The 16,139-nt window shown below is 40.4% G+C and overlaps 1 protein-coding gene across 2 annotated transcripts in view; it reads right to left on the minus strand.

The window, feature by feature from the left end:
• Positions 1-429: 429 nt before the first annotated feature.
• Positions 430-16,139, minus strand: part of LOC139373346 (vacuolar protein sorting 72 homolog a) — a 35,877-nt gene continuing 20,167 nt past the window's right edge. The window contains exons 4-6 of one of the 2 annotated variants that reach the window (XM_071113757.1): positions 15,818-15,994; positions 15,083-15,227; positions 430-3,358 (exon numbers count right to left, since the gene is read on the minus strand). In XM_071113757.1, coding sequence (XP_070969858.1) covers positions 2,965-3,358; positions 15,083-15,227; positions 15,818-15,994 — 716 coding nt within the window. In that variant the 3' untranslated portion in view covers positions 430-2,964. The remainder of the gene's footprint in view (positions 3,359-15,082; positions 15,228-15,817; positions 15,995-16,139) is intronic. The other variant, XM_071113758.1, reaches the window with a different exon arrangement.

Consider the following 16,139-nt stretch of genomic DNA (forward strand, 5'->3'; position numbering starts at 1 on the left):
AGTCCCGTAACACAGATTTAAATTAAAAAAGTAATGACTAGTTCGGCTAGCACACAAATTGAGTGAGTCCCATCCTACAAAAATCTTTGTATCTGGCTTGATGACACTCATTTAAAAAAAAACATGTCACTAAGCTGGTGAAGAAGTTGGAAGTTGAAGGTTGGTTTCTTTTACAGAAACAAAGCATGTCTGCCTGTTGTTAAAAGGAAGGAGATTCCCCAGGTCACTTGTCTACGTGAGATTATGAGGATATCTTCTAAATGCATGCCGCAGCAGCAACACTTAAACCACTAGATGCTGTTGTCCATTGTGCCCTTAGCTTTATTACTGGTGATGGTTATAGAACTCACCATTGTGTTTTGTAGCAAAAACACAATGCAAGCAGCATTTTCTTGGGTTGATCTACAAAGCACTCATGCAGAAACTTCCTATGATCATCATTCATTTATTTTAGACTTACAAATGACCAAACCCAGTCTCAGGTTTGTACTTATTATGGATCCCCATTAGCACTCTTCCTGGGGTCCAGCAACATAAGACGGTTACATATAGTTAAAAATACATGGCATTCCATTTCATAACACCGTACCCAACACATTCAGTGTGTTCCCTTAGACCACCACCACATATCTACAATACAAAATCCATGTGTATGTGTGTAAAGAGTGCGTGTCTTAGAGTGCGTGGGGCAGCAGGTAGCCTAGTGGTTAGGGCGTAACCGAAAGGTTGCTGGATGGAATCCCCGAGCTGACAAGGTACAAATCCGTTGTTCTACCCCCGAGCAAGGGAGTTAACCCACTGTTCCCTGGGGGCTGAAGACGTGGATGTCGATTATGGCAGCTCCCACACCTCTCCGATACAGAGGGGTTGGGTTAAATGCAGAAGACACATTTCAGTTGAAGGCATTCAGTTGTATAACTGACTAGGTATCCCACTTTCCCTTATCATGGGCCTCTTCGCTGTTCCATAAGCTGTAATTTCATGTTTTATTAAATCTGATTCTACTGCTTGCATCAGTTACCTGATGTGGAATAGAGTTCCATGTGCGCCTCCCATAGTCTGTTCTGGACTTGTTATTAAGAGACCTCGGGTGGCATGTCTTGTGGGTTATGGATGGGTGTCTGAGCTGTGTGCTAGTAGTTTAAACAGACAGCTCTGTACATTCAGCATGTCAACACTTCTTACAAAAAACAAGTAGTGATGTCAATCTCTCCTCCACTTTGAGCCACGAGAGATTTACAAGCATAGAATTAATGCTAGCTCTCCGTGTACATTTAAGGGCCAGCCATGCGGACTATGCTGTTCTGTGCCAATTGTAGTTTTCCGAGGTCCCTCTTCTTAACTCTCCGGCAACTGAGTTAGGAAGGACACCGGTATCTTTGTAGTGACTGGGTGTATTGATCCAAAGCCTAATTAATAACATCACCGTGCTCAAAGGGATATTCACCATCTGATTTTAATATCATTGTTTTTAAACACAAATACTGAGGCATTGAAAAAGCTCCCTGGTCTTTGTGGTTGAATCTGTGCTTGAAATTCACTACTCCATGCAACTCATGTGACTTGTTAAGCACATTGTTACCCCTGAACTTATTTAGGCTTCCCATAACAAAGAGGTTGAATACTTATTGACTAAAGACATTTCAGATTTTCATTTAGTCAAATGTTCTGCAAACACAATTCCACTGACATTACTGTGTAGTGTGTGTCGATCAGTGACAAAATCTCTAATCCATTTCAAATCCAGGCGGTAACAACAAAATGTTGATAAGTAAAGGGTTGGGAATACATTCAGAAGGCGCTCTGTGTTTGCTTCAAGTTGTGTATTTACAGTCTTATGTATTGCGTTGTCATCAAGACCAATTCGAATGTTAGTTCGTTAAATAGTCTGCCCCATATTTGCTAAATATGTTGAACATGTTTGCAGTCCACATACTTCTAATAGCATTGCTTCAATATGGAAATGCATTGTTAAACATAGCCCCTTTATCAGTGTGAATGCTATAGCCTAGGACAACTGTAAATTGTAGATCCTCAAAAGAAATCAGCAGTTGATATGGAGGACTGAATAGTTTGGAGGAGCATGTCTTTGGTAATCAGATGAGCGGCGCTCTTTGAAAATGAGGATGATAGCCTACTTGAACAAGTGAAATGCAGCTATGTGAATTTTGAATAATGAAAAAGCATGAGGGCAAAAACCTCAAATATTTCAAAGCAGTTTCAGTAGACCATTTAAAACTCCTTTATTCATAGGCTACTTGGCTAATGAACTAGCATAAAAATACACACTGATGAGATTCTGCTATTAAGGAGAGGGTAGGTTGTGCTTAGTTTTTAATCAAGTTAAATGAAATGGTGGGGGGGGGGGGAAGAAACCGAGTGTTCATTTACATTTCTAAATATGAGATTTAACGGCACAAAAGGCACATCTCTCCTTCCATGAGCACTGTGCGTCATGACTGGATCGGCTGTGCTTCTCACAATCCATCCATTATCAACTGCGTTACCGTTAACACCTGCTTTTTGTGAGTCTTAAATATTGCCACTGGTCCCACAGGTAAATTGCCAAACCTGGTGTTAGGTCTGTAAAATGCCAGTGTGCCTGTTTTTCCATGACGAAATTGCAAACCAACTTAAGTTTGACACTTGTGCCTACTTAGTTCCAGGCAAAAAAGGGCCCAGGATGTTAAAGGAAATTTATTGAAAATTTTATTCACATACCTACAGGACAGTAGCTCTCCAGGAACAGGGTTGGAAAGCCCTGTTCTATCCTAAATGTAAATTCTATTACTCCAATGTTTACAAACAAGAATTTCCATTGCCCTATGCTTCAGCTGTACACCAAAACAAGTACTGGGGCTGCCATTTCGCTGAAAGATTAATCCCAGACTGCAGATTTAAATCTTTGAACAGATGAGGGGCTCTAAATAAAAGGAGGACAGACTTATGAGAGAATATAAGCCTCTACCTTGCAACTGTGCTCTGCTTGACCATTTTCTGGCGTGCACTCCTGGAACCTGAGGCATCAACCACAGAGAAACCCCCAGCAGAGTTGGGGAATCCATGAGCTGCCACATATTTGCGGTAGGCTTCGCGAATAATGCGAAAGGCTCGTGTGTTGGCATAGGGGATGTCTGTAACTGGGTCTCTGTATAATGCAGCCTTGTGGGTGACAGGACAGACTTCCTGGGTGGGGGGTTGGGAGCCGGTCCGCACAGCCTGGGGGAAGGCAGCCTCAAAGGCCTCCTCGTCACTAAAGGTGATGTAAGTGCGGGAGCAAAGACCTCCCAAGGGTTGCTGGGAAGGCATTGGACTTGCTGCCACAGGAGCAACGAGCAGTGGTGTGTCCTGGTCTAACCTTTAAAAAAAACAAATACAAACACTTTAGTTAGTGGTACATAGACTCCCTGGCTAAATAAAGGTTAAATATGTAATAAAACAGACTACCGACAAAGGGCAATAATAGCTTTATTGTAAACAATGCTGTACTCTACTCCAGGTCCAAACTGTGGCCATTGCAAAGTAGCCTAGGCTACAGTGGCTACTTGGGCTTAAATAACAAGGAGACAAACACTATACAGAAAATGCATCCAATATTAATTTCACATTCAAATAGTACTTGATTTCAGTAAGACGGCTGCTGCATCCTGTCTGGGTGTTTTTTTAAATATTTTTTATTTAACCTCTAGGGCCAACATCCAGTGAGATTGCAGAGCACCAAATTCAAATACAGAAATACTAATAATAATTCAGAAAGATGCAACTATTTTACATAGGTTTAAAGATAACCTACTTGTGAATCCAACCACGGTGTCAGATTTCAAAAATGCTTTACGGCGAAAGCATACCTTACACTTATTTGAGAACATAGCCCAGCAGACAAATCATTACAAACAGTAACCAGCCAAGTAGAAGAGTTACACAAGTCAGAAATAGAGATAAAAATTAATCACTTACCTTTGATGATCTCATATGGTTGCACTCAGAAGACATTTATTCAATAAATGTTCCTATTATTCGATAAAGTCTCTTTACATCCAAAAACCTCCGTTTTGTTTGCGCATTTTCTTCAGTAATCCACAGGCTCAAACGCAGTCACAACAGGCAGACAAAAAAATCCAAATAGTATCCGTAAAGTTCGTAGAAACATTTCAAACGATGTTCATAAACAATCCTCAGGTTGTTTTTAGCCTAAATAATCGATAATATTTCAACTGGACAATACCGTCGTCAATATAAAAGGTAAACCAGAAAGGCACTCTCTCGGTCACGCGCATGAAAAAGCTCTGTGACACAGCAGGGTCCACTCATTCAGACTGCTCTTACTCCCTTTTTCAGAATACAAGCCTGAAACAATTTCTAAAGATTGTTGACATCTAGTGGAAGGCATAGGAACTGCAATTTGAGTACTAAGTCAACGGATACTGTAATGGCATTGAATAGAAAACTACAACAATCCAAAAAAATCCTACTTCCTGAATGGATTTCTCAGGTTTTCGCCTGCCAAACCAGTTCTGTTATACTCACAGACACTATGTTAACAGCTTTGGAAACTTTAGAGTGTTTTCTATCCAAATCTACCAGTTATATGCATATCCTATCTTCTGGGCCTGAGGAGAAGGAGGTTTAATTTGGGCACTCTTTTCATCCAAAATTCCAAATGCTGCCCCCTTCCCTAGAGAAGTTAACTAGGCAAGTCAGTTAAGAACCAATTCTTATTTTCAATGACGGCCTAGGAACAGTGGGTTAACTGCCTTGTTCAGGGGCAGAACGACAGATTTTTTACCTTGTCTGCTCTGGGATTCGATCTTGCAACCTTTCGGTTACATGTCCAATGCACTAGGCTACCCCTCCTGCCACCCCAGTGTTTATTTGATTTAAGATAGCAACGTTGCTTTTCATACTAAATATGGTGTTCCAAAATCAAATGGAAATAAGGTATGCAGTTAGGGCTGTGGCAGTCATAAAATTTGGTCAGACGGTTATTGTCATGTAAAAAGACTGCTGGTCTCACGGTAAATGACCGTTAATGAACATAAACACATCTATGCATACAAGCCGTATACAAGTCAATACAGTGCCTTGCGAAAGTATTCAGCCCCCTTGAACTTTGCGACCTTTTGCCACATTTCAGGCTTCAAACATAAAGATATAAAACTGTATTTTTTTGTGAAGAATCAACAACAAGTGGGACACAATCATGAAGTGGAACGACATTTATTGGATATTTCAAACTTTTTTAACAAATCAAAAACTGAAAAATTGGGCGTGCAAAATTATTCAGCACCCTTAAGTTAATACTTTGTAGCGCCACCTTTTGCTGCGATTACAGCTGTAAGTCGCTTGGGGTATGTCTCTATCAGTTTTGCACATCGAGAGACTTGCATTCCTCCTTGCAAAACAGCTAGAGCTCAGTGAGGTTGGATGGAGAGCATTTGTGAACAGCAGTTTTCAGTTCTTTCCACAGATTTTCAATTGGATTCAGGTCTGGACTTTGACTTGGCCATTCTAACAACTGGATATGTTTATTTTTGAACCATTCTATTGTAGATTTTGCTTTATGTTTTGGATCATTGTCTTGTTGGAAGACAAATCTCCGTCCCAGTCTCAGGTCTTTTGCAGACTCCATCAGGTTTTCTTCCAGAATGGTCTTGTATTTGGCTCCATCCATCTTCCCATAAATTTTAACCATCTTCCCTGTCCCTGCTGAAGAAAAGCAGGCCCAAACCATGATGCTGCCACCACCATGTTTGACAGTGGGGATGGTGTGTTCAGCTGTGTTGCTTTTACGCCAAACATAACGTTTTGCATTGTTGCCAAAAAGTTCAATTTTGGTTTCATCTGACCAGAGCACCTTCTTCCACATATTTGGTGTGTCTCCCAGGTGGCTTGTGGCAAACTTTAAACAACACTTTTTATGGATATCTTTAAGAAATGGCTTTCTTCTTGCCACTCTTCCATAAAGGCCAGATTTGTGCAATATACGACTGATTGTTGTCCTATGGACAGAGTCTCCCACCTCAGCTGTAGATCTCTGCAGTTCATCCAGAGTGATCATGGGCCTCTTGGCTGCATCTCTGATCAGTCTTCTCCTTGTATGAGCTGAATGTTTAGAGGGACGGCCAGGTCTTGGTAGATTTGCAGTGGTCTGATACTCCTTCCATTTCAATATTATCGCTTGCATAGTGCTCCTTGGGATGTTTAAAGCTTGGGAAATCTTTTTGTATCCAAATCCGGCTTTAAACTTCTTCACAACAGTATCTCGGACCTGCCTGGTGTGTTCCTTGTTCTTCATGATGCTCTCTGCGCTTTTAACGGACCTCTGAGACTATCACAGTGCAGGTGCATTTATACGGAGACTTGATTACACACAGGTGGATTGTATTTATCATCATTAGTCATTTAGGTCAACATTGGATCATTCAGAGATCCTCACTGAACTTCTGGAGAGAGTTTGCTGCACTGAAAGTAAAGGGGCTGAATAATTTTGCACGCCCAATTTTTCAGTTTTTGATTTGTTAAAAAAGTTTGAAATATCCAATAAATGTCGTTCCACTTCATGATTGTGTCCCACTTGTTGTTGATTCTTCACAAAAAAATACAGTTTTATATCTTTATATTTGAAGCCTGAAATGTGGCAAAAGGTCGCAAAGTTCAAGGGGCCCGAATACTTTCGCAAGGCACTGTATCTAATAAATCAATTGAAAATACACCATCACAAATAAATTCAGTATTAATTTCAGGAAGGTCTAAAGAAACATGATATGTATTTCAGAAGAACAGAAAAGTTGGCCTACAGTATGTTATCTGCCATGCCATAGGCTGTAAGCTTGTTCTTCAAGCTGACAAGATAATGTATTGTGCAATTATTTAATATTATATGATTTTACAATAAGAATAATATAATTACATTTTGCTGAATAAAAATGGAGGATATTTTTCCCATTCTGGCGTGAGAAGGCCCATTTGAAGTGGCTATGTTGAGCGTAAAGGTGATAATTTGAAACAGGTCCTATATGCTAGATTTATAGTTATTTGGCAACTTTAGTTGAGAATGATACAAATCATAGACGCCTTAGAAATCAAAAGATATGGGCTGCATGATGCGACTATAGGCTGTTGATCATTTGAGAAAGTTGCAATAAAAAAGCTTGCGTTCTGTTCTTTCCCTCAGGCTGCAAGCTGTTCTTTCATAAAGTGATCATATTTTCACCCATCAGACCAGACTCAATTTCATCTAGTCTTTACTAATAAATACAATTAGTTTCGATTTAGAATGGCCCATTATCAAATGGGCAGGAAGAGGGGAAAGAGAAAAACATGCATGTAATCTGTATGCACTCGAATAGCGAATGGAGGCCACTTTCCTGCTGGTTCGTTTCACTCATGTTGGGTAGGCTACTCTGGTTATTTCTCGGTGCAACAGATGATATTCCGCCCAAACTCTGTATGCCATGGGCTCTCCAACCCTGTTCCTAACGCTACCAAGTGCTTGATTTGGGAAACCAAGTGAAAGCTGTTCGGGAACATCGATAGTAAGATGTTTTCACAAGGAAACATATTCTATTAACTTCTTTGGGCTGGGGGCAGTATTGAGTAGCTTGGATGAATAAGGTGCCCAGAGTAAACTGTCTGCAACTCAGGCCCAGTTGCTAATATATGCATATTAGTAGATTTGGATAGAAAACAATCTGACGTTTATAAAATGTTTGAATGATGTCTGTGAGTATAATAGAACTCATATGGCAGGCAAAAACCTGAGAAAAAAATCCAACCAGGAAGTGGGAAATCTGAGTTCTGTAGTTTTTCAACTCTTGGCCTATCGAATACACAGTGTCTATGGGGTCAAATAGCACTTCCTAAGGATTCCACTAGATGTCAACAGTTTTCAGAACCTTGTTTGATGCTTCTACTGTGAAGTGGGGGTGAATGAGAGGGGAATGAGTCAGAGGTCTGCCAGAGAGCCATGAGCTGGTGACGCACGTTCACATGAGAGTTAGCTTGAGTTCCATTGTATTTCTGAAGACAAAAGGAATTCTCCGGTTGGAACATTATTGTAGATTTATGTTAAAAACATCCTAAAGATTGATTCTATACACCGTTTCACATGTTTCTACGGACTGTAACGGAACTTTTTGACATTGTCTGCTCCTAGTGATCACGCGTCATGAATTTGGATTACTGGGCTGAACGCGCGAACAAAAAGGAGGTATTTGGACATAAATAGACATTATCGAACAAAACAAACATTTATTGTGGAACTGGGATTCCTGGGAGTGCATTCTGATCAAGATCATCAAAGGTAAGTGAATATTAATAATGCTATTTCTGACTTCTGTTGACTACACAACATGGCGGATATCTGTTTGGGTTGTTTTGGTCTCAGAGCGCCATACTCAGATTATAGCAAAAGGTGCTTTTTCCGCAAAGTTTTTTTGAAATCTGACACAGCGGTTGCATTAACTTTTTATGGCTGCAGGGGCAGTATTGAGTAGCTTGGATGAAAAGGTGCCCATTGTAAACGGCCAGCTCCTCAGTCTCAGTTGCTAATATATGCATATTATTATTAGTATGGGATAGAAAACACTAAAGTTTCCAAAACTGACAAAATATTGTCTGTGAGTATAACAGAACTGATATTGCAGGCGAAACCCTGAGGAAAATCAAAACAGGAAGTGGCTTCTATTTTGAAATCTCCATGTTCCATAGCCTCCCTTTGCTCCATTTAAAGGGATATGAACCAGACTCCTTTTCCTACCGCTTCCTCAAGGTGCCAACAGTCTTCAGACATAGTTTCAGGCTTTATTTTGAAAAATGAGCCAGAGCGATAACATCGCGTCAAGTGGTCACATGAGTTTTGCTCGCGCAACAGAATTTGGACAGCCATTGTTTTCCCCTCTCCTACTGTGAAATACATTTGCGGTTCATATATTATCGATTATATATTTTAAAAACAACCTGAGGATTGATTATAAAAACGTTTCACATGTTTCTGTGGACATTATGGAAACTATTTGGAATTTTCGTCTGCGTTGTCGTGACCGCTCTTTCCTGTGGATTTCTGAACATAACTCGACAAACAAACGGAGGTATTTTGGATATAAAAATAATCTTTATGGAACAAAAGGAACATTTGTTGTGTAACTGGGAGTCTCGTGAGTGAAAACATCCGAAGACCAAAGGTAAACGATTAATTTGATTGCTTTTCTGACTTTCGTGACCAAGCTACCTGATGCTAAGTGTACTTAATGTTTTATTGTGCGATAGATAAACTTACAAAAGCTTGGATTGCTTTCGCTGTAAAGCAGAATTTCAAAATCTGACACGACAGGTGGATTAACAAAAGGCTAAGCTGTGTTTTCCTATATTGCACTTGTGATTTCGTGAATATAAATATTTATTGTATGTAGCGCTATGCTATTCAGCGGTTGTTGATGACACATCAGGATTGCAGCCATAACAAGTTAAGGAGAAGTGTATCTATAATTCCGTGCATAATAGTTGTATCTTTTATCAATGTTTATTATGAGTATTTCTGTAAACTGATGTGGCACTCTGCAAAATCACCGGATGTTTTGGAACTACTGAACATAATGCGCCAATGTAAACTGAGATTTTTTGATATAAATATGAACGTTATCGAACAAAACATACAATACATGTAACATGAAGTCCTATGAGTGTCATCTGATGAAGATCAAAGGTTAGTGATTAATTTGATCTATATTTCTGCTTTTTGTGACTCCTCTCTTTGGCTGGAAAAAAATGTGGCTCTGACCTAACAATCGTTTGGTTTGCTTTCGCTGTAAAGCCTTTTTGAAATCGGACACTGTGGTGGGATTAAGAAGAAGTGTATCTTTAAAATGGTGTAAAATACTTGTATGTTTGAGGAATTTTAATTATGGGATTTCTGTTGTTTTGAATTTGGCTCTATGCACTTTCACTGGCTGTTGTCATATCGATCCCGTTAGCGGGATCTCAGTGGGATCTCAGCCCAAACAACCCCCCTCTCTGCGCACTGGAGAAAGGAATGAAAAGGAGAGGAGATGGAAACGCACAGTGGTGATATTACTTTTAGCTAAAAGGTAATGTGTCAGCCTATTATGAAAATATTCAAAAAGCCCAATTACTAGGCTATTCAAAATTATATATACGCACAGTGGTGATATTACTTTTAGCTTAAAGGTAATGTGTCAGCCTATTATAAAAATATTCAAAAAGCCCAATTACTAGGCTATTCAAAATTATATATATATATATATATATATATATATATATATATATATATATATATATAAAAATGTGAATAGCCTAGTAATTGGGCTTTTTGAATATTTTCATAATAGGCTGACACATTACCTTTGCCAAATGAAAAGGAGAGGAGTAATGTCAACCAAATAATTGAGTTGATTTGTTTTACAGGTACCGCATGCACCCCTCTGTCTCAGTATGTGTAAACCATGTATCGGATGCTGTCTGGACAATAAGAGTATGGCATGTCATACTATTTCTGGCCAGACAGGATCATTTACATGGGCTACATATAGTAAGACAGAGGGGCGCTGATTGGCTCGCTCGGATGCTCTCTCAGGTGATAGTTTCAGCAGAGAGGAAGAGGCGAAGCGAGAGGGCTCACTCTCGCCAAAATCTGTATAGAATAAGCCCAAAGTGGTTATATTGACATATTATGCAGACCTAAACTTGAAGCCTACCTTCCCGCCTTTGGGACAATGACTCTCCTTGTTAGGACGGACACATGAGAGCATCTCGTCATTATATTCAGATGTGTTTTTATTTCTTACGAATTGGAAAGAAATCGATTGCACAGTTCAGATGCTGGCTTCCACTAAAGTAAATTGATGTTTTGCCAAAACTATTTAAATTACCCATCTAAATAAAATACTTCACCAGGGAGCATGACTTAGCCAAAGAGGATCATTATTTTGAAAAGAAAAATAGCAGTGGATTGTTTAAAAATCACAAGTGCGTAGGTCTATGCCTATTTGGGAAGCCCTCAATTTGGGCAGCGTGTGGCAATAGTCCTAGCTGATTGAGTTGCAGCTGTCAGTGAAAAGCATCTAAAATGTGTGTGAAGATAATGTGTCTTGAGTATAATTTAAAATGTTGCAACAAGAAGGGGAGGGATGTGTGGCGAAGATATGGCACGTCTTTCTCCAGAATACGTGTACTCAGCTCTCCAGAAAGAGCTTAGCTGTCTGCCGCCAATTCCTGCTCATTCATTGTGTGAATTGTTTGCTGTTTGTATATATATCATGTCACAAGTAGGCCTAGTAAATGTACCGTTAATCCTTCTCTCTAGAAACATACAGAGGGAGTGCATGTGCCTGTGTACGCATAGAAGTAGGCCTACCTGGCCTGCTGTGTGCATATGTAGAAAAGTGCCCAATTGGGATGTCTGATCTCTGACTTAACTCAAAGTCCACCACTAATAAACTGAGCCAGTCTGGTTTTTTGTTTTTACATCCTTTGAGAATAATAATGGTTAGTCGCAGTACTTGAAAAATGTTCCAACTCTCCCCCGGCCTCGATGTAAAAGAGAAATGTATCAAGATCTGATGATCCCATATATCCAGTGGAAACAAGGAGGTCGACCGATTAAAATCGGCATGGCTGATTAATTAGGGACGATTTCAAGTTTTAAATCGGTCATTTTTGGACGCCGATTACATTACAATCTATGAAGAGACTGCGTGGCAGGCTGACCCCCTGTTACCCGAGTGCAGCAAGGAGCCAAAGGTAAGTTGTTAGCTAGCATTAAACTTATCATATAAAAAATAAAAAAAACTATCTTAACATAATCACTAGTTAACTACACATGGTTGATATTACTAGTATACCTAGCTCCTGCGTTGCATATAATCAATCCGGTGCCTGTTAATTTATCATCGAATCACAGCCTACTTCGCCAACTGGTGATGATTTAACAAAGTGCATTCGCGAAAAAAGCACAATCGTTGTACCAATGAACCTAACCATGAACATCAATGCTTTTCTTAAAATCAATAGACAAGTATATTTTTTAAACCTGCATATTTTGTTAAGATATTAGTGTTAGCAGGCAATATTAACTAGGGAAATTGTGTCACTTCTCTTGCGTTCAGTGCAAGCAGAGTCAGGGTATACAGTGCCTTGCGAAAGTATTCGGCCCCCTTGAACTTTGCGACCTTTTGCCACATTTCAGGCTTCAAACATAAAGATATAAAACTGTATTTTTTTGTGAAGAATCAACAACAAGTGCGACACAATCATGAAGTGGAACGACATTTATTGGATATTTCAAACTGTTTTAACAAATCCAAAACTGAAAAATTGGGCGTGCAAAATTATTCAGCCCCTTTACTTTCAGTGCAGCAAACTCTCTCCAGAAGTTCAGCGAGGATCTCTGAATGATCCAATGTTGACCTAAATGACTAATGATGATAAATACAATCCACCAGTGTGTAATCAAGTCTCCGTATAAATGCACCTGCACTGTGATAGTCTCAGAGGTCCGTCAAAAGCGCAGAGAGCATCATGAAGAACAAGGAACACACCAGGCAGGTCCGAGATACTGTTGTGAAGAAGTTTAAAGCCGGATTTGGATACAAAAAGATTTCCCAAGCTTTAAACATCCCAAGGAGCACTGTGCAAGCGATAATACTGAAATGGAAGGAGTATCAGACCACTGCAAATCTACCAAGACCTGGCCGTCCCTCTAAACTTTCAGCTCATACAAGGAGAAGACTGATCAGAGATGCAGCCAAGAGGCCCATGATCACTCTGGATGAACTGCAGAGATCTACAGCTGAGGTGGGAGACTCTGTCCATAGGACAACAATCAGTCGTATATTGCACAAATCTGGCCTTTATGGAAGAGTGGCAAGAAGAAAGCCATTTCTTAAAGATATCCATAAAGTGTTGTTTAAAGTTTGCCACAAGCCACCTGGGAGACACACCAAACATGTGGAAGAAGGTGCTCTGGTCAGATGAAACCAAAATTGAACTTTTTGGCAACAATGCAAAACGTTATGTTTGGCGTAAAAGCAACACAGCTGAACACACCATCCCCACTGTCAAACATGGTGGTGGCAGCATCATGGTTTGGGCCTGCTTTTCTTCAGCAGGGACAGGGAAGATGGTTAAAATTGATGAGAAGATGGATGGAGCCAAATACAGGACCATTCTGGAAGAAAACCTGATGGAGTCTGCAAAAGACCTGAGACTGGGACAGAGATTTGTCTTCCAACAAGACAATGATCCAAAACATAAAGCAAAATCTACAATGGAATGGTTCAAAAATAAACATATCCAGGTGTTAGAATGGCCAAGTCAAAGTCCAGACCTGAATCCAATCGAGAATCTGTGGAAAGAACTGAAAACTGCTGTTCACAAATGCTCTCCATCCAACCTCACTGAGCTCGAGCTGTTTTGCAAGGAGGAATGGGGAAAAATTTCAGTCTCTCGATGTGCAAAACTGATAGACATACCCCAAGCGACTTACAGCTGTAATCGCAGCAAAAGGTGGCGCTACAAAGTATTAACTTAAGGGGGCTGAATAATTTTGCACGCCCAATTTTTCCGTTTTTGATCTGTTAAAAAAGTTTGAAATATCCAATAAATGTCGTTCCACTTCATGATTGTGTCCCACTTGTTGTTGATTCTTCACAAAAAAATACAGTTTTATATCTTTATGTTTGAAGCCTGAAATGTGGCAAAAGGTTGCAAAGTTCAAGGGGGCTGAATACTTTCGCAAGGCACTGTATGCAGCAGTTTGGGCCGCCTGGCTCGTTGCGAACTGTGTGAAGACCATTTCTTCCTAACAAAGACCGTAATTAATTAGCCAGAATGACATAATTCTGACATCTAACAGCACTAGACTTAAGGTTGCCACCCGTTCGATAAAATACGGAACGATTCCGTATTTCACTGAAAGAATAAACGTTTTGTATTTGAAATTATAGTTTCCGGATTTAACCACATTAATGACCTAAGGCTCGTATTTTTGTGTGTTTTATATTACAAACATTATTGCTTCAATATATCCACATAATTTTCCTTCCTCATGACACCATCTATTTTACCTGGCACCACACGGCCAGGTCTCTGACCTCCTCCCTATAGGCCGTCTCATCGTTGTCTGTGATCAGACCTAACAATGTTGTGTCGTTGACAAACTTAATGATGGTGTTGGAATCGTGCTTGGCCATGCAGTCATGGGTGAACAGAGCGTACAGGAGGGGACTGAGCACACGCCCCCGTGTTGAGGATCAGAGAGTTCTTACCTACCCTTACCACCTGGGGGAGGCCTGTCAGGAAGTCCAGGATCCATTTGCAAAGGGAAGTGTTTAGTCCCAGGGTTATTAGCTTAGTGATGAGCTTTGAGGGCACTATGGCGTTGAAACCTGAGCTGTAGTCAATAAACAGCTTTCTCAAGTAGGTGTTCCTTCTGGGATGATGGTGTTGATGTGAGCCATGACCAGCCTTTCAAAGCACTTCATGGCTACAGACGTGCACGGGCCGGTAGTCATTTAGGAAGGTTACCTTAGCATTCTTGGGCATAGGGACTATGGTGGTCTGCTTGAAACATGTTGGTATTGGAACATTTTCATCAGGTTGTGTTTTTATTTGTCGGCTTTAGGCATATGTATTTTATTTAGTTGAAGACTGCTGCATTGGCTTTCTCTGAGTTCCATGTGCTCATTTCTTTAGCCGCCAATGGATCACAGTGTAGGCTATCAATGTGTCCATATGGCAGAGGCTGGTGCTCTCGCCTTAGTCGAATTAGAATGTTCAGATTTGTATAATTTTCTATTCTGATTTTTATGATTAACCACATGACAATGACTGCCTGTCTTTTGGACAACACCCTTGAAAAAAACATGCCGGTCTATGGAAATCAAATGCCTGTCCAACTGATTCATTTTGCTGCCGGCCCTGCATTTATCCAGATACTAGAAGGCTTTTAACAAACCGTTTCCAATAGCATTGCTACATTCTTGTAAAAAATTCTGAAACTCAATGCAGATGTAGCAATTTTTTTCAGCAAAACAAAACTCTTCCACCTAAAAATGTGTCTCCTTACCCTTCCACGTCCACATTTTCTTCTTTTAAGACGGAGTGAGGCACCAGGGGCATGAGGACAGAGTGGTAGCGGATGGTGGGGCCCTCAAATCGCCGCTTCTTATGGACCTGTTTTTTCTTGTCAGCCTCAAGACGTTCGTAGTTCTCTTTAAAATAAGAACACACAGAAATGGTCAATTAACACGACCCTGGCCAAGCTCTGGACATATTTTCTCACATTGTTCAGTATGCACTGCCATGTGTCATATCTTTTAGCGCTAGGTATTTTTTCTGTCAATTATTCTGGATGGGCAAGAGACCCATAAAAAGGCTTTGTGCATGGACAAATCTCCGCTCCGTCTCATTCTGAGCGACATCTATTTTTCCTTCCCTGCTTTTGTCCTTAAACCTCCATTCTAAATAGAGTTTAGACAGTTTATTTCCCACCAACTTCATTAATATCAACTCATGTAATAGGGACTAATAGGAACTCATTGCAATCCATTCAGGTAACATGAGCTGTTAACTTGTATATTCAAGTGCCACTATGTCTGTAATTACGATTCAGGTAGTTTAAACACCTGCAATTATGGTGTGCACTCCCTCGTATTTTTGAAGTTTCTAGTTACCGTTTCACTGTGCCTATGTGGACAGTGATGTTATGAATCAGTAAACTTAATTTAACTTGAACCACGTCGTCGTTGTTGGGAATTAACAGGGCAACTCTTCACCATTTAGATTCCCCCTTTCGTCTTACCTAGGGATCGGAGGTTGACCTCAGCAGTTATTTTGGCCTCAGCCAGCAACTCTTCCTGGGTCAGGGGTCGGTCGTGGTGGGCTCCCCTCCGCCGTCGGGGGGCATCCTGTCTTTCTTGCAGTCGCAGGTTGGTCTTCCGCGTATGCTCGCTGGTCGACTGGCGCACAGACTTCCGAGCTGGGGAAGTTGCCAGTTAGTGACAAGGCTTACAGGGATGGTCCACTCAAAATACAGTTTAACATTACTAAACTAGTCAATTCCCCAATACGTGTCTGCATTAGATTTTACACTATTGGCTAAATCAGAGTAAAAAAAAAAAAAA

Source organism: Oncorhynchus clarkii, chromosome 18 (assembly GCF_045791955.1).
Source record: "Oncorhynchus clarkii lewisi isolate Uvic-CL-2024 chromosome 18, UVic_Ocla_1.0, whole genome shotgun sequence".
Taxonomy (NCBI): domain Eukaryota; kingdom Metazoa; phylum Chordata; class Actinopteri; order Salmoniformes; family Salmonidae; genus Oncorhynchus; species Oncorhynchus clarkii.